A 23,749-nucleotide genomic window follows, 5' to 3' on the forward strand; every position below is an offset into this window, starting at 1 on the left:
AAAGAGTTTATCCCCTGCTTTTTCACGCCAATCAATACAAAAGTGATTTGGAGCCATGGCTTAAGTTAGAATGCTTATTTTATTTCATATTACAATTATTTGTGGAAAAATTATAAGAACGAAAAACTTAATAGTGCTAATGGTAATTACAATATCCTGTGGTAATAATCCTCTCCCGATTTGTAGTTCATTTTAGGATGCCTTTATTCCTTCTTTGCATCACTGAGAAAGCCACTAAAGGGCATAATCAGAGGCAATAAAACAAAATAAACCAATGTCACCACTTAAGAAATAAGTTCTGGAAATTTTATTTTTAAGTTAATAAAAGCAGTTTCTGAAATTAAAATTTTCACTGACATAAATAGGACTTTTGGCCATATTCTGAAAAAGATATGTATTCTCTGTGTAATAACAGAGTCTAAAAATCGTCCGGTTATAATTACTGCATGGCCACTTGGGTGGCTATGCACGGTGTTCAGAGTTACCCCATGGCAACATAGCGTGGGAGAAGCCGTCCTGTATTTTGAGCCAGAGGAACCGAATAGAATATAAATTCTCCTATTATGGGATATTGGTTTATCAAATCTATCTGACCTGGTCTTCATTTGCAACCTTCCAGGGTTTTGAGGATTAAATGATGTAATCTAATACCTAGCTGGGTGCATGGTGCACACTAGATAAACATTAGATTACCCCGAATATAGTTCCTATCCTACAATACTTATAGTCTGTCTTAATGGAGAAATAAGAAGTCCCAAATTTCTAAGGATGATGAATTCCATTTATCCCAAACTTTGAGAAAAAAAACCCAAACAAATCTTTGTAACCAACCAACTATCCAACCAACCAACCAACCAAAAAACCATTAAATATTCAAAACTCTCTGAGCAAACTATGACATCATCATCATACTTGGATGCTCCAAAGGAATGTTGTCAACAGCTATATCCAGGCTTCCAGGGATCGTCTGTGTTTTGCTTATTCTGTCAGCCCTGTGAAAGTATGCCGGTGGAGACACACACACACACACACACACACAAAATGAATTATTCTAGTTGTCAAGAAAAAATAGTAACTGTAATTCTGAGCTTTGATAAGAGTAAACAGGAGAACTATAAACAATCTTGTGAATGATTTCATTTAGCTAGCTTTATTTTGAAAACCAAAATTTATGTGATGTTGCAAATAAAAATAAAAATGAAGTTACAGATATTCTGAAGAATGTTTTAAATTTATTTGCACCTACTTTAGACAACATTTATATAAATGGCCAAAGAAGTACAATAGTGAATATATAGTTTTTGGTAACAAAAAGTAGTAGCATTTGAACTGGTTTACGTGATTCGCTTTCATGAGGAGTTTTAAGAAGTTTCGAGAGCAAGGCTGGTTTTTGTTACACCTGCTAAGCGGACAGTCTGCTTTTTCCCTCTTCACCAACAATCAAGGACAAGGAGCCTTTCCGTGTTCTTGGTTCTTCTGCTCCCTCCTTCCCTTGTAAATGTATGCAGACGCCCCTTGTCTACCTATCCCTGCTCACTCTAATTCTTGAGTCATTGCATTTCCTTCCCTCCCTCTCTACTAAAACCTTCTTGACCATCTTCCTTTATAGGAAGGGGAAAGTGGCTGATAACAATTTCAAGGGTTACCCCTCTCAGGAAATCTACTCTGAAAGGTGGAATAATTCTAGGGGTGAGTTACAGCCAGCTCTTCCCAGCTTGTGGTAGCTGATTGTTAAATTTTTCAGTTATTTTGCTACCATTAAACACAGCCATTATTGAAAATGAAATTATATAATTTCAAGGTGTGCACATTTCTTCCAAACTCCATGTTTGTTACCCTATTGGTAGCTTGAAATCAGCAATGGTAGGAGAATTTACAGCATAGAAATTGGCCATCAGTACAAATCAGTTTTTTCTCCCTAGTGGGTCAATTACCAGCACACTACCAAGAATAACTGTCCTAAAATGTAAAGCATTCGTGAAATAATTTAATGTCTCACCAGTACAGCATCGGGTATTCTAGATGCTCTCTATGTGCCATAGAGATAATTTTCTTTGCTATACACTGATGACATGGGTTTTGTGAGAGTGTGGTCTTCTTCTGTTTATATCAGATTACCCCAAAACCTTTTCCCATTCTCTTCTGCTCAGCATTACAGCTTTTCATCCTTTAGTACACCAGCAAAAACATAAATAGGAAAAGCATCTGTAATTTCCACTTGGTGGCTGTGTTAGCCTTGGGGGAGACTACGGTAGGAGTTCTGACCAGAAAGTTTGATGAAATCAAGGGAGAGTCTCCCCATGTAAGGAGTGGTCAAGGAGATTGTTGATTCTTAGATGGGAGAGGCAGAGAGTTAACATTTGAGGAAGGGGCAAAGGGCCCAAGAATCCTGTGTGTAGTGGGAGATTAACAGTTTAAGACAAGTTGCTTGTCATGAAAGATCTTATCACTATCAGATGTTGAATGTATGGTGATTCATTTAAAAATTGTTGTGGCTCTTATGTTTTTCTTCTTTTATCACTAACTTCCATCATCTTTTCTAAAAGCATCTGAATGACAGAAATATTATGAATTACTGTATTCACAGGAAATAATTTTGCAGAGTTTCAAAACATAGTTCTAAAATTCCTTAATACACCTCCTATTTGCAGGTGTCTATGTCCCCGTCTTCTGAATCTAGGCTTTGTGACAACTTCACAGTATATGCTGGCAGAAATGGTGCTGTGACAGTTTCCAGGCCCTGGTCTTAAGGAACTAGCAATGATCATTTTCTGTCCCCTGGGACCCTTACTCTTAGAAGCTAGCCACCATGTCATGAGGGAGCCATAGTATCTTATGGAGAGGCTCCCATGGAGAAGAACGAAGGTCTCTAGCCTACAGCTCCAGCTGAGCTCCCAGTCAACCAGTACCAACCTGCCAGTCATTAAATGAGGCATCTTGAATGTGGATCCTCTGGCTCCGGTTGACCTCCCCCAGCCGAAGCCATGGGCAAAAGAGACAAGCTCTCCTCACCTAGCTGTGCTCAAATTATGGACTCAAGAATAAAATAAGTGATGTCGTTCTTTTAAGCCACTAAGTTTTGGGGCGATCTGTTACACAGCAATAGATAATTGACGTAGTTTAATATCTCACACTCCTTCCATATAATTCTGGCAAGTTTACTCTTGTGATGTCATTTGGGTGTATGTGAAGTCATCTGCAAAGCATCTATTTCTGGAGGAGATTGGACATTTGAGAATCAAGTAACCAAGAATTATTTATGCAGAGATAACAAATCAATAGTAGCAATGTAGCTGATTTATGTTAATTTCAAGAGTATCCCAAAAATCCTACCTTCTGTAATCTGACACTAGTTTCAGAAGGTCCTCCGTTGAAATCTTGCTACTTTCTTGTCTATACAACGGTGAAAATCTTGAGTCTCTGTCCACATTTCCCTGGCTGTCCTTAAATACTGATCTGAAAGAAAATAATATTTATTCAGGTTGGTACTTGGATATTGTCTAAGGGGTTGTGTTTTTAAGGTGACTAAAATGATTCAATTCCCCATTTATAATGGAAGAAACTCCATGCAGGAATTTATAAAATGAAAAGACAAGAAAACTTCTTAGAAGTTTCATTTACACAGTATATTTGATATCTTTCATTTCTTATTTTCAACTCGGTATCTAAAGTGACAGGAGCCCATGTTACAACTATATTTATTTCTGAGTTAGTAACATACCAAAACCTGGCAGTATTAGGAGAGTGGAGAGGGATAGGAACACGTGTTACTCCTTTTTCATTATTTCCTGGGAAAGTCAGAGTCACTTCAAATTTGAGGGGTGCCATCAGAATTTACGAGTAGTGGAAAAGGGATAAGGTTGTGTATGTGGGTGTAGAGGTCCAGAATCTTGAAACATGTTTATGGCGATAAATGTGCCCTGTCCTACATTTTAGGACAGAGGCAAAGATAAAATGGAGAACGCTTGAGTCAGAATTTTGTATTAAATAAAGAGAACACCATGAACCTGAGCCATTTATTTCCTTCCTTGACCCAATTCATTGGAACTATGCAGATTTACTTAAAATACATTAATTGTTTTCCTACAAATAATATAGCAATGTCAGGCAATACTTGCTAACAAACAAGCAAGTATATATAACATGCTTAATGTCAGTTTTTCTTCCTCATAATTCATTGGGCTCTCTGCCTATCAAAGAAAAATTAGACCCACAGATAATTGATTTTTTGTTAATGTTAGAGAAATGCTGAATTTTTCTTTCTTCTAACTTAAGGACTAGACTATTTTATTTCTCTTTAAATTAACTAAGGATTTCAATACACAGGATGTAATGGCCATTTAAATAGACATCTGATCATAGAGCTTTAGTGTCAAATAACGTGGAAAATGGGCCAGGAATTTATCAGAATGATATTTTTGGACTCTTTCGATCTTTCTCCTCATTTTTCCCTGAAAGGGAGGGGAAAAAAGCTCCCCTATCAGATAGCACTGGGGAAGCAGAATGAAAATATTTAACTTGAATGTTATTTTTACTTAAGTATTATACAGGGCTTTTGTTTGAGTGCTTCACAGGGTGAAACCAATATGACATATTTCCCAACATGGGAGGAAGTTAGGCTGAGCTTGAGCAGTAGTTTTTTTGTTATTAACCAGGCACTTCAAATATATCAATAGATGTGAGTTATATAACTTGTTTTCACTCTTATCCACAGCTCTGCCCTGGAAATAGCTCACTCACATTGGACACATTGTAAAGAGAATGAGGAGCAGAGTACCATGGAGAAGTACTGTTGACAGCGCCATCCACTCTGTCCTTGCTCGATAAATATGCTAACTGGCAAAAGATCAGAGAACTGACTCATTGACACAGATGGTTGCAGGATGGCTGGGACATTGTGCCTAGTTCCAACTGCCACGGTGGAGCAATGATCCACCGTCGTGAGGGTTTCAGAATCATGACATCTGGGGTATGATTGAAGGAAATGCGTGTTTAGCCATAAGAGAAAGAAGCCTAGGAGTCCCTGAGAGCTTCGTTCATAAGAAGCACGCATAGCCATGATGTATAGAAAGAACAGGGCATAATTTTTGTGGCTCTGGAAGATAAGACATAAAAGTCGTTGTCAAGCAGTGTAGAAATCTTTTTAAAAAATGAATTGTGTAATCATTGGAGCTATAAAAAGACAGACAGAAGGAACCACTGTGGAATGCACTGTAAGGAGTCAGAGGTTGGACAACCATTTGTTGGGGATGTTGTTGTTGCACTGAGTACTTTCTAAAAACATACGTATATAAGAAAGAAATTTTTATTTTAGTCTGTTTAACTTTAAAGAAAACCCAGTGTTGTGTTCTGGCCCATTTAGAATGTCACATGAGAGAGTAAAACAAATAAAAAAGAGTCCTGGCCCGGATTTAGGCACATACGATTCTGGGATGATATGCGTGGACAGAGTTCCATTTAACAGCATTTGTAAGGGTCAACTTCCTCCTGCGTCAATGAGTGTAAAACACCCTATGGAGCCATCTGAACGTGTTCTCTTTATCTATCCCAAGGAGAACCTTTTGTGCTGTACAACGGTACGACAGTTGGTGCCAAAAAGAAGAACACGCACCAAATTAATTTCAGAGAAAATGTTCACAGTGATGAGCATCTGTGTATGTTGCAGTGAGTGGGAGGACTGGATCTGGGTAAAAATATGGTCACAAGCTAAATTATCAATTGTATGCTTTTTAATGGTAGTTGATTTTAAGGGCTGAAGTGTTTTAGGGTACACTCAAAATATTATGAAACAAACTGCAATCTAGAAAATATAATAGAAAGGAAAAGTAGCCAGAGAACCAGCAGTATCAATAAGGCATTGAAATATGTTGGCAGGTTGGCTTAGGTCAAAATGACACGAGTAACAAAAAGCCTTCCTCTGATTCAGTTGACATTTATTTGAAGCAGTTTCTACATTGTGCAGGGGAAATTAAAATCTCCTTTGGTTGGATCTTGTACGTATTTTTGTGGTTGGATATTCCAAGTGGTCTAACATGAAATCTTTAGAACCGTATGCTAACCATTTTTCTCAGTTGCTAGAGATGCTTATGTAAATGTAAATGATACATTTATGTACCCAAATTGGTGGTGTATACTGTTTCTTAACCTGCAACCAAACCACTAATTAGGCATTAATGTAGCATGAGCTCGTGGTTTTGTCGGCTTTGCCATCCTGGACATAATTACTTCAATAGTTGGTAATATTGTCGGCCTCTCTTGAAACTTCATCTATCTGTCTTCCAATATGTTTTACTAGACAACTTCAAAGTAGGATTGTTACTTCTTTTCCTTACTGCTCAATAGTGGGTAACTTTTTTATTTCTTTTCCCCACATTATTCTTCACTGCCTAAAATTTACCAGAAAGGAAGACTTCTTGAGGTAACTATGATCTCCACAGTTGACTTAATAATCATATTAAAATAATGACTTCCAAGAACGATTATCTTTTAAAATTTTTTTTCAAGGTATGTTTTTTTCTCCCCAAAGTGCCCCCAGTGCATGGGTTATATCCTAGCTGCAAGTCCTTCTAGTTCTTCTATGTGAGCCACCACCACAACATGGCAACTGACAGACGGGTGGTGTGGTTCTATGGCCAGGAAACGAACCTGGGCTGCTGAAGTGGGAGTGCTGAACTCTAACCACTAGACCATCAGGGCTCACTCAGTATGGCTACCTTTGATTGGGTACCTATCTGTGCTCATTAGTCCCTGCAACAGAAAATTAGGTATTATCATTCCTCTTTTGTACATTTAAAAAAACTGAGGTAAAGACAGACTATCAGTACTTGCCTAAGTTCACTTGGCGAGGAAATAGAGTTAAGATTTCAAACCCAGCTCTGGCTCCAGAATGCCTGCTTCTAAAACCTCAGAATAATGTTGGATATTTAAAGAGAAAATGTGTATACCATTGTCATATTTTCTATATTGGAATATTTCTCTTTTGCTACGGGGCATTTTGCCTCTACTTGCTCCAACTGGCTTTCTTGTGAGAATTGAGCAAACTTAACAGGAAAAAGTTTGACCAGCGAATTCTAACTAGTTATCCTTTCTCTTGAAACTTATGAGGAACAAAACAACTAAATTCATCATAAAGGGTTCAGCATATCCAAATAATATCTTTTTCATGCAGAATATCCCGGCATTAGTTGCCCCTTTAGGGAGAGAGATTAAAAGGGAGATATAGTGACATTTATGATCTATTTTACGACAGATGCTTTGCACTTGAGACTGTCCACAAGGCAGGTGTTGTCACCTTCATTCTGTAGATGGGGACTGTGAGATTGGAGACACTGGATACTGTGAGACGGGAAAATGGCATAAACTAACCAGTTCGCCCTTCCTTCTGGATTTTAAAGTTATTTGCATTGAAGGTTACTCACATTCAAATGAATACTTAATAGGCTGTCTTTTTTGTAGCACTAATTTATCTTCATTAGTTCATTTGCTTTGTACCTTGCTGACCTTTTCCAGCATGTCTAAGCCAGTCTCTCCCTCCTTTAAGAAATTCTCACACTAAGAAAGATGCAAAGAGATTGAGGAGGACAATAGTAATTGATGTTTAAACAGATCTGAGAAGCAATTTTTGTTCTTTATGCAGAAGTTATATGTCCAGATGGATGATTCCACCAACAGTGTCCACATAACGCAGCATTTCTATCAGAGAGTCAATTGGTACTGATAAATTTGGCTATGCTAATCAGTATCAAAATCAAAGAGGGTTTAAATGATCAATTTGATGGTTTCATTTGGACCTCCATATATAGACCTGTGCTTTATGCACACATGAAAACATGCAGCTGCATAAGAAATCATAGAAACTATCTGAATTTTAGGCACACCCAACTCTCAGGACTGATATAATGCCAAGCATTTGTTAAGTCAAACATACCTAATAAACAAGTTATGACTTTGATTTGATCCTACCAAGAACCCCTAGTGTACCTGGTCATGTACACACTGTACACGTCATGGCCCCAAGTCTATTATGAGCTGTCTTGCTAAACTGTCTTGTAAAAACATGTTTCTGGGGAGCTCAAGGTGTTTATGAAGATGAACATATTAGCATTTTGCCAGGTGTTGGTATATTAGAAATAACAGGTCACCAGAGGTGTTCAGACTATAAAGGCATTTCTATTCTGTTGGTTGCAGTTGTCAACCTACCTTGTCGCCCAAGCAAATGGCATGCGGTATTTCCCCAACTTGCTGCAGAACTGCCTGTTGGATTTTAGTATCTTTTGTGCATACTAAGGAAAAAATAAATATAAATATTGTTTAGAACATTGCTCTACAAATTGTCCTTGTAAAATACTAATAAATCCATTTTGATGTTATCTTCTATTGGAACACAGTGGAATTCTGCCTCACTGGCCCACAGATTCTATCTCATAAAGAGCCAGACGATACCTTCTGTGTTCAGACTACTATACAGCATTTTTCTTTCTTTTTAGTTTGGAAATTTCAAATGTAGAAAATACCCTTGTTTTGGAATACCAACGTTTTTCTTTGTTTCTGACTTAAAAGACCCTAAAATATTGAATGGGAAGTTCTGTTAAATTTACATTCACAGTCTGTCCTATATTTCCTTTTATTCATTATGGCAGAGGTCAGCAAACTTGTTCCGTCAAGGGTCATACAGTAAATATATCGAACTTTGCGGGCTGTGTGTTCTCTGCTGCAGCTTCTCAATTCTGTCATCGTAGCAGGAAAGCAGCCATACACAATCCATAAACGAGTGAGTGTGACCGTGTTCCAATAAAACTTTATTTACAAAAACAGGGAGCAGGCTCGATTTGGCCTGCACATCGCAGTTTGCCAAACTCTGAATTAAAGGACTCTCATAAATATGTTAAATACTGCCCTACACTGTCACACATTCTCAAAGTCAATTGTTTTGCCATTTTTCCAATATATTTCCTTTGTGTGAAAAATATAGACTTTTTATATTTCTTTTCTATTAAACACTAATATTCAATTATTAAAGATAACATGGTAATAGAAAAAAGAAAGCAGAAAAAGTTTCCCGTAGTCCCACCATTCAAAGGACTTAGGGTATTTCCTTTCTTCTTTCTTTCTTCACTTACGTGTTATTATAATTTGATATAAAATTATCTATCAGCATTGCCAATTTCTTAGTAAACTGTATTCTCCTGTTTTCAGTCAGATTAATCCTAACTTTTCTTTATTGTTAACACTTTGATCCTTGGAGTTAAAGCTTTATCTAAATTTAAATTTATTTCTACCAATAGATTCTTAGCAGTCAGCCATTGCTGGGTCAAAAAACATAAGCCAAGAAATATACTCTACAACTTCCCGATGGATATTCATTTCACTAATATTTCAAGACTCACATTTATCAAACTTGATCATTAACAAGGCAGTGTGATTTTATTTGTTGAAAGCAATTAAAAAATTATTTCTGACAAAGATTATGCATTTACCTTGTTGGAATCTGGATTCTTAATATAAGGTTCAGCAGCACTTGCAATGTTTCCCATTAGTACTTTTTCGATTTTGGCCACCAAAACAATTTCAGAATGTGGATTGCTTACAGAAAATATAGCCTATGTACAAAGAAAACAGCTGATAAGCATCTAGGACGCCACACTGAAGACATTTACAAAATTGCACTTTTTTTAAAGGACAGCTTTAAGGGAATTTTTTTTTGGGAAACTGCTCATCTTATGTCATCTATTGGTAAGAACAAAAGAACAAGCATTTCCATCCCCTCAAGAGTAAACAAAAGCGCAACCTGCTTTGGAAATTTTAGCCACTCTTCTGGAAATCCCTTGACGTGAGGTTCATCTGATTGTCTTGGAGTGACAGTGTCAATGTTTCCATTTCCCAAAGCCACGGAAGCTCCTGAGAGCATCTGCCTGACAGCAGCGTGGTTCAGATCCACGTGGAAATCAGCAGAAATCTTCCTGCTGTCTCTGAGGTCATAAAGTGCCACGCTCAAAAAAAAAGGCTCAATCTGCAGGAAAAAGAAAGAATTGATGGTTTTGACACAAAATCATTACACATGCACTAGCCTCTTTAGTACATTATTTAATAAAGCAGTAGATAAATACCACTATTTATATATAGTGTAATACTTCCATTTATGGTAATATTATAATATATGTAATAAATATGTTATATATTATAATACAATCTATATTATATTACATGTTATATATATTTACTTATGTATTTGTAACATATATATTAAGTATATAAAATATACTATTTATAAGAAAGTTCCCAGAATCCTTTCCTCCAGCAGGCGGCTCAGATCCCAGTAGTGTATTTCACTGGTTTCTTCATTCTTGTTTTCCTGCCAAGTATCCCTTTTCATATTTTGTATTACACGCAGGAGTTAGCCTTACAAACCTTCTCCTTATTTCCCCTCCACTCTCAGAAAATACCTGCCACATCAGTCTCCTTCCTGTTTCCTCATGATCAAACTCAGGTCATGCTTTTTGGGCAGTAATACCCCAGACTGATGTTAGATTTTCATAGTTCATTATATCAAGAGCACACACAGCCAACGGTCTCACCACCTGTAATGTTAACCTTAAGATTCTGGTATAAAGGTATCTGTCAGTCTTCTCCACTATAAAGTCACCATTTTCCCTTAGGCAAGTGGTTAGCCTTTCTGGAGAGATATTCTGAGATTACCCCAATGTTCTGCTACTCATCAAACTCAATCCACCATCGATAACTCCCACCATTGATAACTCAACTACCACTATGGTGGCTACCAACGGTGATTTTCCAGTTCCATCATTCTTTCTACATCTATTAGTTGGTATTCAACTGTAATGACGACTTTCCCTTCTCTGTCATTTATTTACTCAAGTATTTATTTATACATTTATTTATACAAGCATAGATTCATGGATTACTATTTTATTCAATAGATTTCAGACTCTTACTATCATTATTTGTAGTGATGCTCAAATTGTCCCAGATTTGGCTAGGGGCACACCCTTCAAGGTAGCTCCTGTGTCTTTATGGCAAGAGTCTCTCATTTGTTGAGCACTTCCTTACCCAACAAGATGTTCTAGGATCATCTCATTCTTTCCATGCCCCAGCCATTTTTCCAATTTCTCCTGGTCCCTTTTAGTGAAAGCGACATTTGGAAACCAAAATCTGGGTGCTCATTATGCTCAGTGTTACTGGGACAAACACAGACACATATATGCATATATACATACATGTAATATACCTACAATGATTCCTTTATCTCTACCTGTACATGAATATTTATTAAAAATTCATGAGTTCATGTTGATACCTCCATTTCCAATCTAAATCCTGAAGGAGTCTTTCTAGCCTTTCTCCTCTTCATATTTGTAAGCATTTCTTCCAATAGTGAAAAATCTGGCTGTCATTATCGTTAGTCTATTTACTTATTTGTTCAATCAGTTTACTTACTGGTTCAAAGTAATCAGTCTCCCAACCATATTAGCCATTTTCTCTTATTGCCTCCCCTGCACTGCCCTGCATAGTGCTCTATATCCTGATAAATCCACGGGCATGCCACCTCTAGGCCTCCACATGGCTTTCTCCCCCCACATCTGGACTTCTTGGGTGCTCACCTAACTCCAAGCCTCGGTGTGACCGCTTCCTTAACCTCTTGCCATCATGCCAGGAAGGAAAGGAGAGATGTGAAAGAAGGAGAAAGTGGGAAGGTAATGGAAGATGGGAAGAAAACGGAAAGTTTCTTGAATTTTAAAGGAAAAGTAGGAATTTGGTAAACAAGAGCCTAGAAGGGGCTTCTAGGTAGCTTGAGTGACAGGTGCAGAGACATAAGGACATGAAAGAACACAGGATTAGAGCAATTAGAGTGAGATCAGAGTGGAGGCAAAAATAATGTGTTTGTAGGAGATGCATTTGAGAAATATTAGGGAGATACAACCAAAGGGCTTGCAAATCCATTGGAGAGAGGCGGTCCCAGGGGCCTGAATAAAAGAAAATTCCCAGATTTGGGGATATAGGAAGCTAAGCGGATGACAATGTCATTCACTAATATATAGGTTAAAGATACAAAGATGAATTCTGGATGGTACATAGAGAGTCATCTCAAGGACATTCCAGTGGCAGTTGGATATATGAGTTTTGAGCCCAGTCTAGGAAACTGGGCTGGAGATCTGAACCTGGCAGATTTTCGCATGTGGGTTCCTGTTTAAGCCGTGAGATAAAGAGAAGGGAATCAGAACGGCATCCTGGGAAATATCAGCATGCAAACGATAGAGATGGGAGTAGGGAAAACAGCATACAAAGGAGATTGGGGCGTGCAGAGAGATTTAAAAAAAGAAACCGACAAAAATTTGTAAATGCTGCCAGAGTCCCAGAAACTGAAGAAGAAAGATTCAAGAAAGAAGGAATTTTCAACCAGCAAAACGTCAAATGCAACAAAGATTAAATAAAGCAAGGACTGAAATAAATAATACATGTATTTGTGATTATATACATATTATATATACATATATACACATGAATAATTATATACATGCATATATGTAATTACATATATATGTAATTCACTACAGGCTTCTAAAGATGGAATGTGCTTACAGAAAACAACATTTTTGCTTTTGTTTATGCTCCTTAATTTTGAATTGCTGCCTCTCGTCTGCCAGGATTCTGTGGACGAGCAGGTTGTAATACAAAAACCACATGATGCTGCAATTCATCAGCGTACAGACTCCTCATGCTGTGGATGTTGCTGAAGGTTTAATAGGTATCCTGTGTTCTTTGAAATGTAGTAATATGGCTAGCTTATAACGGGGTATTAGTTTAATTCCTTAATATTAGAAATACTTGCCAGCTCCCTTACTGTTAGAAATATAATTATACATATAAAATGAAACAATTATTTTTTTTTTAAATAAGGCAATTAAAAGCAAACGTCTCATATTTTACCAATTTAATTTAGTTTAGAAAAACTCTTTGTTTGTGGTAGCGGGAGTCTGCCAAGAGTTGAAAAATGGAAAAAGTACATGAAAATAACTCAGGTAGGAACTCAAAACACATTGAAGGTCAAAGGAAAAAAATCCTTATTATTTTTCATGAATTGTTGCATTTTGATTTTCATTTCTGCTTAGTGAATGGAAATAAATTACCTACTTTTATAATCCATCAGAAATTAAAGCTCATATGGAGATTCATTTATTTCTTTCAATCCACCTTTTCAACCTAAATGTCAAATCTTACTTTTTCAATCACTGGCTTTTCAATAAGGATTTGTTTAATAAAGCATCTTCAAAGCCTAACAAATTAAGTCATAGGTTTCTTATGCTTAAAATTCTGTACTTTTCTTAAAAAAAAGTTCAAGCACATGAAATTTTAAATGTAGCTCTGCTGTGAAGCAGCTTTATTAGTTCCGATTTTTGGAATCGATTCCTATTTTCAAAGAAATATTTTATACTAAACCATCAACTTGAATTTGGTTTTCAATTGACTGACTACAAAAATTACATGCTGTCAAATATTGTTTCCTCATCATGAAAAAGTTCTTCTCGGGAATCTTTTGAGAAGCCGTTCATTAAATGCAGTAGTTGGCTCTTCAACAACTTGGAGAAATATTTCAATTAATTTAAAAACATGCTCGCTGAATTAAAAATGATGAGTTTAAAAATAGCTACGTTAATCAAAGTGTCATTGAATAAATATACAAAGATTTTTTAAAACAATGCCATTACATAAGAAATGCTGTTGAGTTCAAGTGAGGCTGTTTTATTAGTTTTTTATATTATTGTTTATAAGGGCAATGAAATTATTTTTTGAAAAGTAATTTCCTAGTTTTCTAACCTTGGTATCAACTGTAAAATAAATTTAAAACAATAGAGACATAAAGACACTCCTCCGAATCAACTCATCCCTCTGGCCTGACAGATAAGGAAGGGCATCCTAAAGCTGCTCTCGGAATTTGGGCTTGTTCTCTTGCTTGGCGAGATTGGCCCAAATACAAACCTTTAGCTTCTGAATATGGGTTTTATTACAAAGAAAGGAATCCACGTGGAAGGAGTCATATGCCCCTGGCATTGGAAAGAATTGCCCATTATCTTTGAGTTTCACTTTCTAAATTGGATTTTTTAATCACACTTAAGGATGAGCCTGGTCAAAAAAAGCATTTATTTTTATTTAACAAAATGATTAGTGACATTACGATTTGGGTTAAATTTTCCTGATATTTCCAAATAGTTTCAAGAACCAAGTTTCTAGTGGTTTTTAAAGATCCTAAGTGGAAACATGTTGTGATTACTTCTCCTAACACTTTTTTACTCCATGGAAATTTCTCCTGTTATAGTCACCGACATCCTCTATGTTGCCATATCTATTGGGCTCCTCTCTGGCTTCATGTTACTCAGGTTCTCAGCACCATTCCACACAGCTGACCCTTTCTCTCCTGGCATCATGACCCACTCTTTCCTAGTTTATCTCTATTCAATGGCCATTCATTCTTAGTCTTCTTTGGTCATTTCTCTTTAAATGTTTGGTTCCTGGCCTCCTCCCTATAGAAATTCCTAGATGGTTCCCTCTAGCTCCTGCCTGGAACAGACTTCCAAATATATCTCTCCATTCATGCTACCCCCTTGAGTTCTAAACTTGTATTTGAATGTGCCCAATGGGCATGTCTATTTGGATATCTAGGAGGCCTATTAAGCTTAACATGTCCGTAAAGGACCTTCTGACCTGTATCCCCAAATGTGTCCTTCCTCCAGTCTTATCCTCTTAGTAAATGGCACCGCCATGCATAGAAATGTTCAAAGCAAAAACCAAGGATTCATCCTTGAGATTTCCCTTCCCCTTATTCTGTATATCCAATGTATCAGAAAAAAGTATCAACTCAATTTACAAACATCAGTCAAATCCATCCACTTCTCTTCTTCATCCTTGCCAGCCCTTGTCCAAACCATGCAACAAACTATGGTGGCAGCCTCCTCACTGCTCTCCCTGGTCAACTCTTGTTTCCTCCATCCCTTCTTTTAATGGGATGTTTTAAAAACACAAATTCGATCACAGCATTTGTGTGTGTGTGTGTGAGGAAGATTGTCCCTGAGCTAACGTGTTGCCAATCTTCCTCTTTTTGCTTGAGGAAGATTGTCACTGAGCTAACATCTGTGCCCATCTTCCTCTATTTTATGTGGGATGCTGCCACAGCGTGGCTTGATGAGCGGTGCTAGGTCCATGCTTGGAATCTGAACTGCACACCCGGGCCGCCAAAGCGGAGTGCATGAACTTAACCACTATGCCACGAGGCAGACCCCTGGCTCACACCATTTAAAGTGCTTTAAACCCTTAAATAGCCTCCACTCACACTTAGGATAAATCCAAACTCTTCCTTACAGCTTACAGACCTTACGTAACCTCACCTCGTACTGTTCTCTCACCTCATCTTGGTCTGCCCTTCCCCTCGCTATCTCCTTCCAGCTCCCAGAACTTTCCAGACTCACCTGTCTCAGAGCACCCACACTTGCTCTTTCTTCTGTCTGGAAGGTTTTCCCCTGACTTTCATCCTTCCCAGCCTTTAGATCTCTGTTCAAATGTCTCCTCCTCGGAGAGGCCCCCCGTGACCACCCCATCTAAAGTGAGCCCTCTCCCACTTCCTTTGGATTGCATCTCTCTAGATTGATTTGTTTTAAAGAACTTTGCACAACGTGCAATTATCTTGTTAATTTCTTTGTTTTGTTATTTACTCTCTGTCCTTTTCAAAAAGAATCTAACCTTCAAGAGGCCAGAAACCTTCTTATGTGTTCACTGCTGTTTCCGCAGTACCTAGAACGAGTCTGGCTCCTAGGAGGCGCAGTGAAGAAACATTTGCTGCATAATGAATAAACGTGACTTCAACTACTTTCGCTCTTACTCTCATACTTAGCTCAAAGTTACAGTTATAAAATGAGAGGAGGTTTCATTTTGGGGGAAGATTCTTACTGGTGACATACTTTAATTTTTGCTTACTTGTCAACAATAATGTCACAGATGACTAAGAAAAAAACCCAGTGCCTTGCATGCATAGTATTTACAAATTTCAAAGCAATTTCCCACATAATATAACAGTTAATATTTAATAAGTGCTTACTATGCACCAAGCACTTTCTAAGTGCTTTCCATATATTAGCTCATTTAATCTTCATAACGACTATTTGAAATAGTTACTGTTATTATTATTTATTTATTTATTTTTTGGTGAGGAAGATTGACCCTGAGCTAACATCTGTGCCAATCTTCCTCTATTTTGTATGTGGGATGCCACCACAGCATGGCTTGATAAGTGGTGTGTAGGTCCATGCCCAGGATCCGAACCGACAAATCTGGGGCCGTCAAAGCGGAGCATATGAACTTAACCACTACGCCATGAGCTGGCCCCTCATTGCTCTTATTATTATCCCCATTTACAGAAGAAGAGACTGAGGGTAAGCCACTTGTCCAGCATGGCAGAACTCACATTGGGGAAGGTCATCAAGGAGACATGACCTTCTTTTGACCCACGAGCTGGACCCAGGCAAGTGGAGGCTTCCCACTCCCTCCCCATCTTTGGAATATGAATTCTGCTTGTCTTCCCTGCTCCCCAGGAGCTGCCCCAAGGATACAGCCCTGAGATAGTAATGTGGGAATGAGGCTATCTGGGCTGGGTACAGGACTAAACCCAGTTAGGGCCTGCCGTGTATGTGACAGAACCCAGTTAAGGCCTCTATATAAACTTTCAAGATTTGGAGGGTGGGGACAGAGATCTAACACCTTGTGGCCTCTCAAGACAAGCCTCATAAGCAAGCTCCCTTGCTTATTAAACCTGCCACCCACCAGACTGGAGTGGTCTGCCTTTTTCTTTGGTCTTTCCCTGCCCTCTGCATAAGGGGGCCAGTTTCAGATTCTTCCCAGGAAGTTCCCGGGCAGATTGCATAGCAACAACTCATTAATGGGAAAGTCAGGCATTCTGGTCCAAAAGAGGCACATGTCACTTGCTTATCATTAAATCTGAGGTCCACAGCATGTACCATTTTCCTGCTACCAAGCCAGGGAAAGGAGGCTCAGAGAATCAGTGAGGTGTCTAAAGACCCAAGGGCAGTGGATGTTAAAGTCTTCTCAGAGATTTCATCCTTTCTGCCAGCCAGTCAACGTCACAATGCTCGTACAGGTGTGCGTGGGATTGTGTGTGCACAGTTCATAGAAGAAACGTTGTATCTGCCTTCTTAAAGCAATGGGGCTTGTGTCATGGATCTGGAAACAAATTTTTTTCTTTGAGGTGAAAGATGACAACTGAAGAATAATTTATGAGAAATTAGAACAGAATGTATTACAAAAGAATGAAAGGGAACATGAAAATATATTAACAGTGATTTTTACAAATTGTAGGATTATGAGCGATTTTTATTTTCTTCTTTATAATTCAACATTTAATAATGTTTATGCTCATAGAAAGCCCCCTCCCCGCATACATTTGCAATTAGGATAGACATGTCCGCTAGAACACTGAGAGAGAATTCTCAAGAAAGCCCACTTAGTCGGAAAAGGACTTGTATTGATTTAATGAGCACTGTAGTGTTTCTCAAATATCAGTGAATCGCCTTTTTTTCTCTCATTTGCATGTATCTTCTGTACTGTTACTTATTTAATATTTACCTAATACTATTTTACTTGGTTCTCTATTTAGCCTTGTCCTAAGTGGCAATAGCTTTGAAATCTCAGGGTCAATTTGTTCATTTTAATTATTCTCTAATATACGTTGAAATAAACAAACAAATATTAAAATATAAAAATGTCAGGGCTGGCCCTGTGGCCAAGTGGTTAAGTTTGTGTGCTCTGCTTAGGCAGCCCAGGATTTGCTGGTTCACATCCTGGGCGCAGACATGGCCCCACTCATCAGGCCATGATGCGGCGGCGTCCCACATAGAAGAACTAGAAGGACCTACAACTGGGATATACAACTATGTACTGGGGCTTTGGGGAGGAAAAAAAATGATTGGCAACAGATGTTAGTTCAGGGCCAATCTTCCTCACCAAAAAAAAAAAAAAAAAGGAAGAAGAAGAAGAAGACTTAAAAAAAAATATTGACTAAAAGCCATCTCAAGTACCATCAAGGAGATACAAACAATATCTTAGGAAACTCTGAACCACTCTGCTGATTTAATGGAAAGAATCCTAGAACACAGCCCCTTTGATGCCTCTTCTTAAAGTTAAAAGGAAAATTCTGCAGGAGTATATTGACAATTCTACTTCAGAACTTGTGCACCTTTGTAAAGTGGAAAAATGCTGTCAACCCCCCTCCATGGTACATGAGATTGTGTGAACTCAGTGCCTGCAATGATCAGGAATAGAACAGATTTCGATGAGGGTGGTGCGATGCTGGCTGAAGGGTGGAGGATGTAACAGAAGAGAAACTTACATTCGTTATTGGATCATTTTCATTCTCCGTAACACATCCCTGAAGATTTAAGTTGAGTGCTTTACAAATGATCATGATTCTCTTGGCCGCTTTTTCTTCAAATGGTTTGATCCCACATTCGGATTCTAAAGGATCCTTCTTCTGAAGTTTCAAGGTCTAAAAAAATTTAGAAAGTTTTACTCAACAAACACTCATCTCATAAAAAGAAATCCCAAATTATAAACTACAGTTGTATGGATCGAGTTTTCATCTGCTTAAAAGAATTCCAGCTTACATCTATATCTGGATCCAGTGAGAACAGATTCAGCCTCTCCATGTTTCGAGTGGTTTTGACAGCCTCTTCAGTTTCTGTGAGGTACTGCAGAAAAAACTGTGTTAGCTCCTGGTATCTGAATATCCAGATACTTACAACCCAGCCCCACCCACATGGCCAAGAAGTAGCCCTTAAGATTATCACTGTTTTAATATCATCCATTAGCATTCGGCAAATTTCATAAAAACATGCTTCTATTTTGGAGTGTTGCGTGCATGTTAAGTAAAACACATAGTTTGATGGAAAGTTCTGAATTAGTTTTATAGCCTAAATCTTAAAAGGAAGCATTTCCACCTTTTCCATGAAAGCAATAGCTAATTCAAATTTATTTGCATAGCAAAATGTGAGCTTTATTACTTTTGCGAAGTCTGGGTGTTGGCTGTTCTCTGAAGAGTCTGTTTCCTCTGGCGTGCATTCGCAAGTTAGAGAATTATCCAGCGGATCTTGAAAAGACACACCAAGACAGCTTATTAAATAATACTTATGAATCACACATTTCTCTGGCCTGTGACATATCAAAACGGGGTTAGACTCGAGAGCAAGGAGAGATGAATGTTGGTGTGTAGATGCCTTGATTGTGTCCTGGCTAAGTACTCCGTGTTGTTCAAAGATCTGGGCCTGGAAGTCAGACCTCTTGATGATCATTTTGAGATTCTTTCTATGCCACCATCCTGTGCCCATAAGAACTCTGGACCCTCACAACACTACTGCTATACTTGAGGTTGTCTTGACTCACTTCATCAATGCCTACTAAAGTTTTCTTATATAGGTATATATTTTTGATAATTCTCACTCTTAGCCTATCAATTTAAAACCCACATTCTAGCTTCAATTACTTAAACTCTCCAAGACTCTGCAAACATTAATATTCTAGTTGATTATTGTTAAGTTATGAACCTAAAATACCTACTATGGTATATAGTAGTTGTGCTAAAATCAACAATAGTTTTCTTCTTCATGTGATACTTAGACTAAAGCATCACGTGCTATAAAGTGCAAGAGTCTTGGGATTCTTTGGTTTTTAGTGGACCGTGGTGCTGTGCAAAATGTCTTAAAGTAGTTTTCCTTAGGGAAGAGTGACTGACTCTGAAAGTGAACTTGCCTTCCACATCGCTATAGACCTGTTTTTCTACCCTTTTACTCATTCTTTCCTTCCTTTCTTACTCTCTTCCCTTTGCCTAGAATGAGTTAGAGTCTTTTAAGGGAATTAGGATGGGCAGAAGAAAAATTTTTTATTTTATAATAATACCATGCAAAATTTATGGAAATTCCATGTATAAGGTGATCTCAGTACGTCAAAAAGCATACATAAAAGATGCTTTTCAGCTAAAAGGAAGTGATGCATATTTACCTTTACAGAGTATAATGTGCACTAATTAAATTTAATGAAAGGCTATGATACAAAATACCCCCTCTAAGGTAAACTTCCCATCAGTGATGGGTACGTTTTTGATACTGCTGACAAATAGTTCCCAACATCATTTGCTGGGTGTCAGCCTCAAATCATGACCAAAATGTACCTATGTGTGGTGACCCTCACTGTTTAGTAAAAGTAAAGATTTAGGGGTGATTTCCTGGAGAAAATAGCTCAGGCATGGATGAGCTAGACCTGACAGCTACCACAGTTTCTAGCAGCTCAAATGAACCAAAGGCATAGGTTGCACTTGGCAAAGGAAGGGAGGTGGGCGCATGCGCACTCACCCAAGCCCAGATCAGTGAGCTCTGTGCTCCTCCTGCCCTGAAGGGCTCCCTCAGGACTGATTTGCAGGATGCGGTTGAGGGTATGGATCCATTCATCCATATCTGACTCTGTTTCCGCCGCCAGCACAAAATAGGTCAGGTCGTTCATTTTCAATTCAAAGGCATATTTTCTTAGTCTGTTATTCTGTGGTATAAAAAGAAAGGGAGAGAGAGAGAGAGAAAGCCCCAGATAATAAGTCTTAGGGAGTGAGGGACATTTTTTATGGAGTTGTGGTTCCAAAGCCTTTCCATACAGTTAGGTAACATGAAGGAGATCTTCCAAAACAGGACAAAAACTTAGATGGGTATGAATCATTTTGTTTGGTTTCTTTCCAGCCTTTTTGTACTAAGAGATTGTTTATTTAGGTTTTTGTTAATTGGATGAACATGTTGCCTTAAAACTTTCATCTTTAGGCACATCACAGAGTATATTCCAAACTTCTTCAAATGGCTGCTTTGCTTGAGTTGCTTCCTTCACATTCTCACCTTATGTTCTGTCTGCAACTCACTCCAATTGGGTTTCTGACCCCACCACATCCCAAGGTAGCACTTGTCAAGGTCACTAACAAACTCTATGTTGCTGTACTATCCAAGGGACATTTCTTTCTTCATATGTTCTTTGACTTTTCAGTAGAATTAATACAGTGGCCGCTTCCTCCTTCTTGAAACCCATCTTCCCCTGGTTTCTATGACCACACTCTGTTCTGGTTTTCTTTCATCCTCATCAGCCACCAATGACCTCTGCTGGCTCTTCCTTCTCCTGGTGACTTTTGATGCTAACCTTGGCTTTGTGTTAGACTCCTTTCTCTTTCATCTGGTCCAATGGCTTTAAATGACACCATATGCCAGGCCATCCCGATTCCTTTCTCTGGTTCTGGCTTCTCCACCAACCTCTAGACTTTTCTCTAACTTGACTTCTCTCTCTTTTTTTTTTTTTGTGACCAATCCACAAGAGCTTATTCTACTTCCATGAATTTGCTCCTGTCACATACTTTGTTGCTGCCACAAGGCCTGAATGCCCCCTCTCCCATGCACGTGCTCGCACACACAGTCAGCATGATGTCTGCCCCTCATGTACTTAAGTGTCTCCTATTTACTCTTCAGATCTTAACTGAAGTTATACCTGCTTGGGTAAACCTTCCCCAGTTACCCAGTTAGGACAACGCTTTTGTCCTCCAGGGCACTTACAACAATTTGGAATTATATGCTTATCCATTTTTGTTTGTTTGTTTGACCAATATATGTCTCCCTCATGGCTGCCTCCATGAGGCACGTATCAGTTTTGCTTTCCACTGTATCCTGTGCTGTCACACAGAAGGGTCAAATATCAGCGGCTTCGAAAGAGTCATATTTTATGATGGAATAGAATATATTCCTGTTCTTGGGGAACTGACATTCGCAGGGAAGAGGTAAAAGAATGAATGAACAAACTATTGCAAAACAAAAATTCTCTGTTGCGGGAATTAAAATGGGCTGATGCGATGAGTAGCTACTGTAGATTGGGCTTTCACAGAGGGGACAAGTAAGTTGACATCTGTAACAAGGAATGAGCTGATTAAAGATGGGAGAGACACATTTAAAGTGGAGGGAACCCAAGAACAAATTATTAAAGCAGTTTCATATATTCCTGCCATGAGATTAGAAACATAAATGCCAAGTGGAAACTTTTCCCTAATGATATAAGTTTGTGTTATATAACTTGGGGGGGGATGTAAGAATTACTGCAGATATTCCATCTTTAATTCACTCCCAGGTAATTCTGATACAGGTGTTCAGCTCTTACCTACACTGTTCCAAAGCCCAGACACCCACAGTGTAAGAAAGCAAAGCCTATACACTTAAGTTAATTCAACTAAGTAAAACACAAATAAGAGAAGAACCATAAGATGAGAGCATCAGTATCGTGTGGGATTGTGGCTAAATATCAAAGTATAAAATTCTTTTTGAGACTAGGTTGCTATTCTTGGTGGTAAGAAAAAGTAAGTTTTGATATCCTCCTGGCAATGTCCTCTTTCTTTGGGATGCTCTCAGAGACTGTCCCAAAATAGGTTGTTCCTTTCAAGTTCCACACAGCATGGTTACTACTGCAAACATGACATTCACTAAACATTTGCCATCTATACACCAGGCACTCTGCTGAGCATTTTACAGTCACTGTTTTCTTTAAATCTCATAAGAGCCTTAGGTGGCAAACCGTCTTATTCCATTTAACATACGAAGACATGGAGGCTTGGAGAGAGAAATTAAAATGTGCTTGGGATTACCACGAGTAGCAAGTAGCAGAGAAGGGAAATAACCCCCTTATATTTCAACACCCACTGAGATGGCCCAGGCCCAAAGAAGGTGCTGAGCAAATGCTGTCCTCATTCCTTGCCACCTCTCTGGCACCACCACCCACCAAAGGGGTAGACATGGCCTACAAGGTCATGGATTCTCTAAATGCTGAGAATAGACAGCAGGGTAACACACACGCCTCAAGAAAAAGTAAAATTCAGGAATTAAAGGAGAAAGAAGAATTACCCAAAAAGATAGCTGTGATTCTCACTGTGGAACCACACAGCTCAAATGCGACTCTCTAGACTCTTCCGAGGACAAGCCCTTTGCTGCAATCCATACTTTTGTATTATTGTCAAGTATTATTATTTCTTCCCCTTATCATGACTCACTCACAGGCTGGCTCTTTAAGTAGTCCATGAGCTGATAAAGACAAAAGCTGACCGGTTACCCTCAGAACTCAGTGCAGTAGAGTATTCTTTGATAAAGAGGTGTCTGTCATGTTCACATTCTGTGTCGGGCAAAACCAGACACAGTTCCTGCCCTGGCAGAGCAGGGGAGACAGGCGTTCACCAATTAATCACACAAATGTGAAATTGGAAGATAAACGTACTGAAATTTTTATGAAAGGATAGAAGAAGAGGTATAAAACCAAGGTATAAAAATTCTTTTAGACACCAAGATTGTTATTGCAATAAGAGAATATTGCTATTTTCATTAAACCCTCTGTGTTCTATGAGAGCAGAGAACAGGATGGCTTTGACCAGTAAAAGGCTAGAGCTGCATTTTGAGAAGATCGTTTTGGCTGCAGTGTAAACAGAGTGAGGAGGGGTCACCAGAAAGGCAGTGGCCCCACATTTTAGTGTGCAAAGCAATTATCTAGGCAGCTTCTTTAAGAATGCAAATTCTTAGAAGCCACGCTTTCCTCGGGAGGAGTGTACAGACTTCCTCCATACACCCTCACACACTTTTGGGGGGAGGTTCTGACAAAGGAGGTCCATAAAACCGCCTGC

At 38.5% G+C, this 23,749-nt stretch overlaps 1 protein-coding gene across 25 annotated transcripts in view; it reads right to left on the bottom strand.

The window, feature by feature from the left end:
* DOCK10 (dedicator of cytokinesis 10) overlaps positions 1-23,749 on the bottom strand; it is a 264,121-nt gene that overhangs the window by 81,205 nt on the left and 159,167 nt on the right. For all 25 annotated transcript variants that reach the window (XM_070270519.1, XM_070270525.1, XM_070270522.1 and 22 more), the window contains exons 8-16: positions 20,424-20,607; positions 19,080-19,165; positions 18,684-18,767; positions 18,410-18,565; positions 9,788-10,009; positions 9,477-9,599; positions 8,200-8,282; positions 3,334-3,456; positions 913-992 (exon numbers count right to left, since the gene is read on the bottom strand). In XM_070270519.1, the coding sequence (XP_070126620.1) occupies positions 913-992; positions 3,334-3,456; positions 8,200-8,282; positions 9,477-9,599; positions 9,788-10,009; positions 18,410-18,565; positions 18,684-18,767; positions 19,080-19,165; positions 20,424-20,607 (1,141 nt within the window). The remainder of the gene's footprint in view (positions 1-912; positions 993-3,333; positions 3,457-8,199; positions 8,283-9,476; positions 9,600-9,787; positions 10,010-18,409; positions 18,566-18,683; positions 18,768-19,079; positions 19,166-20,423; positions 20,608-23,749) is intronic.

This window comes from Equus caballus, chromosome 6 (genome assembly GCF_041296265.1).
Source record: "Equus caballus isolate H_3958 breed thoroughbred chromosome 6, TB-T2T, whole genome shotgun sequence".
Taxonomy (NCBI): Eukaryota; Metazoa; Chordata; class Mammalia; order Perissodactyla; family Equidae; genus Equus; species Equus caballus.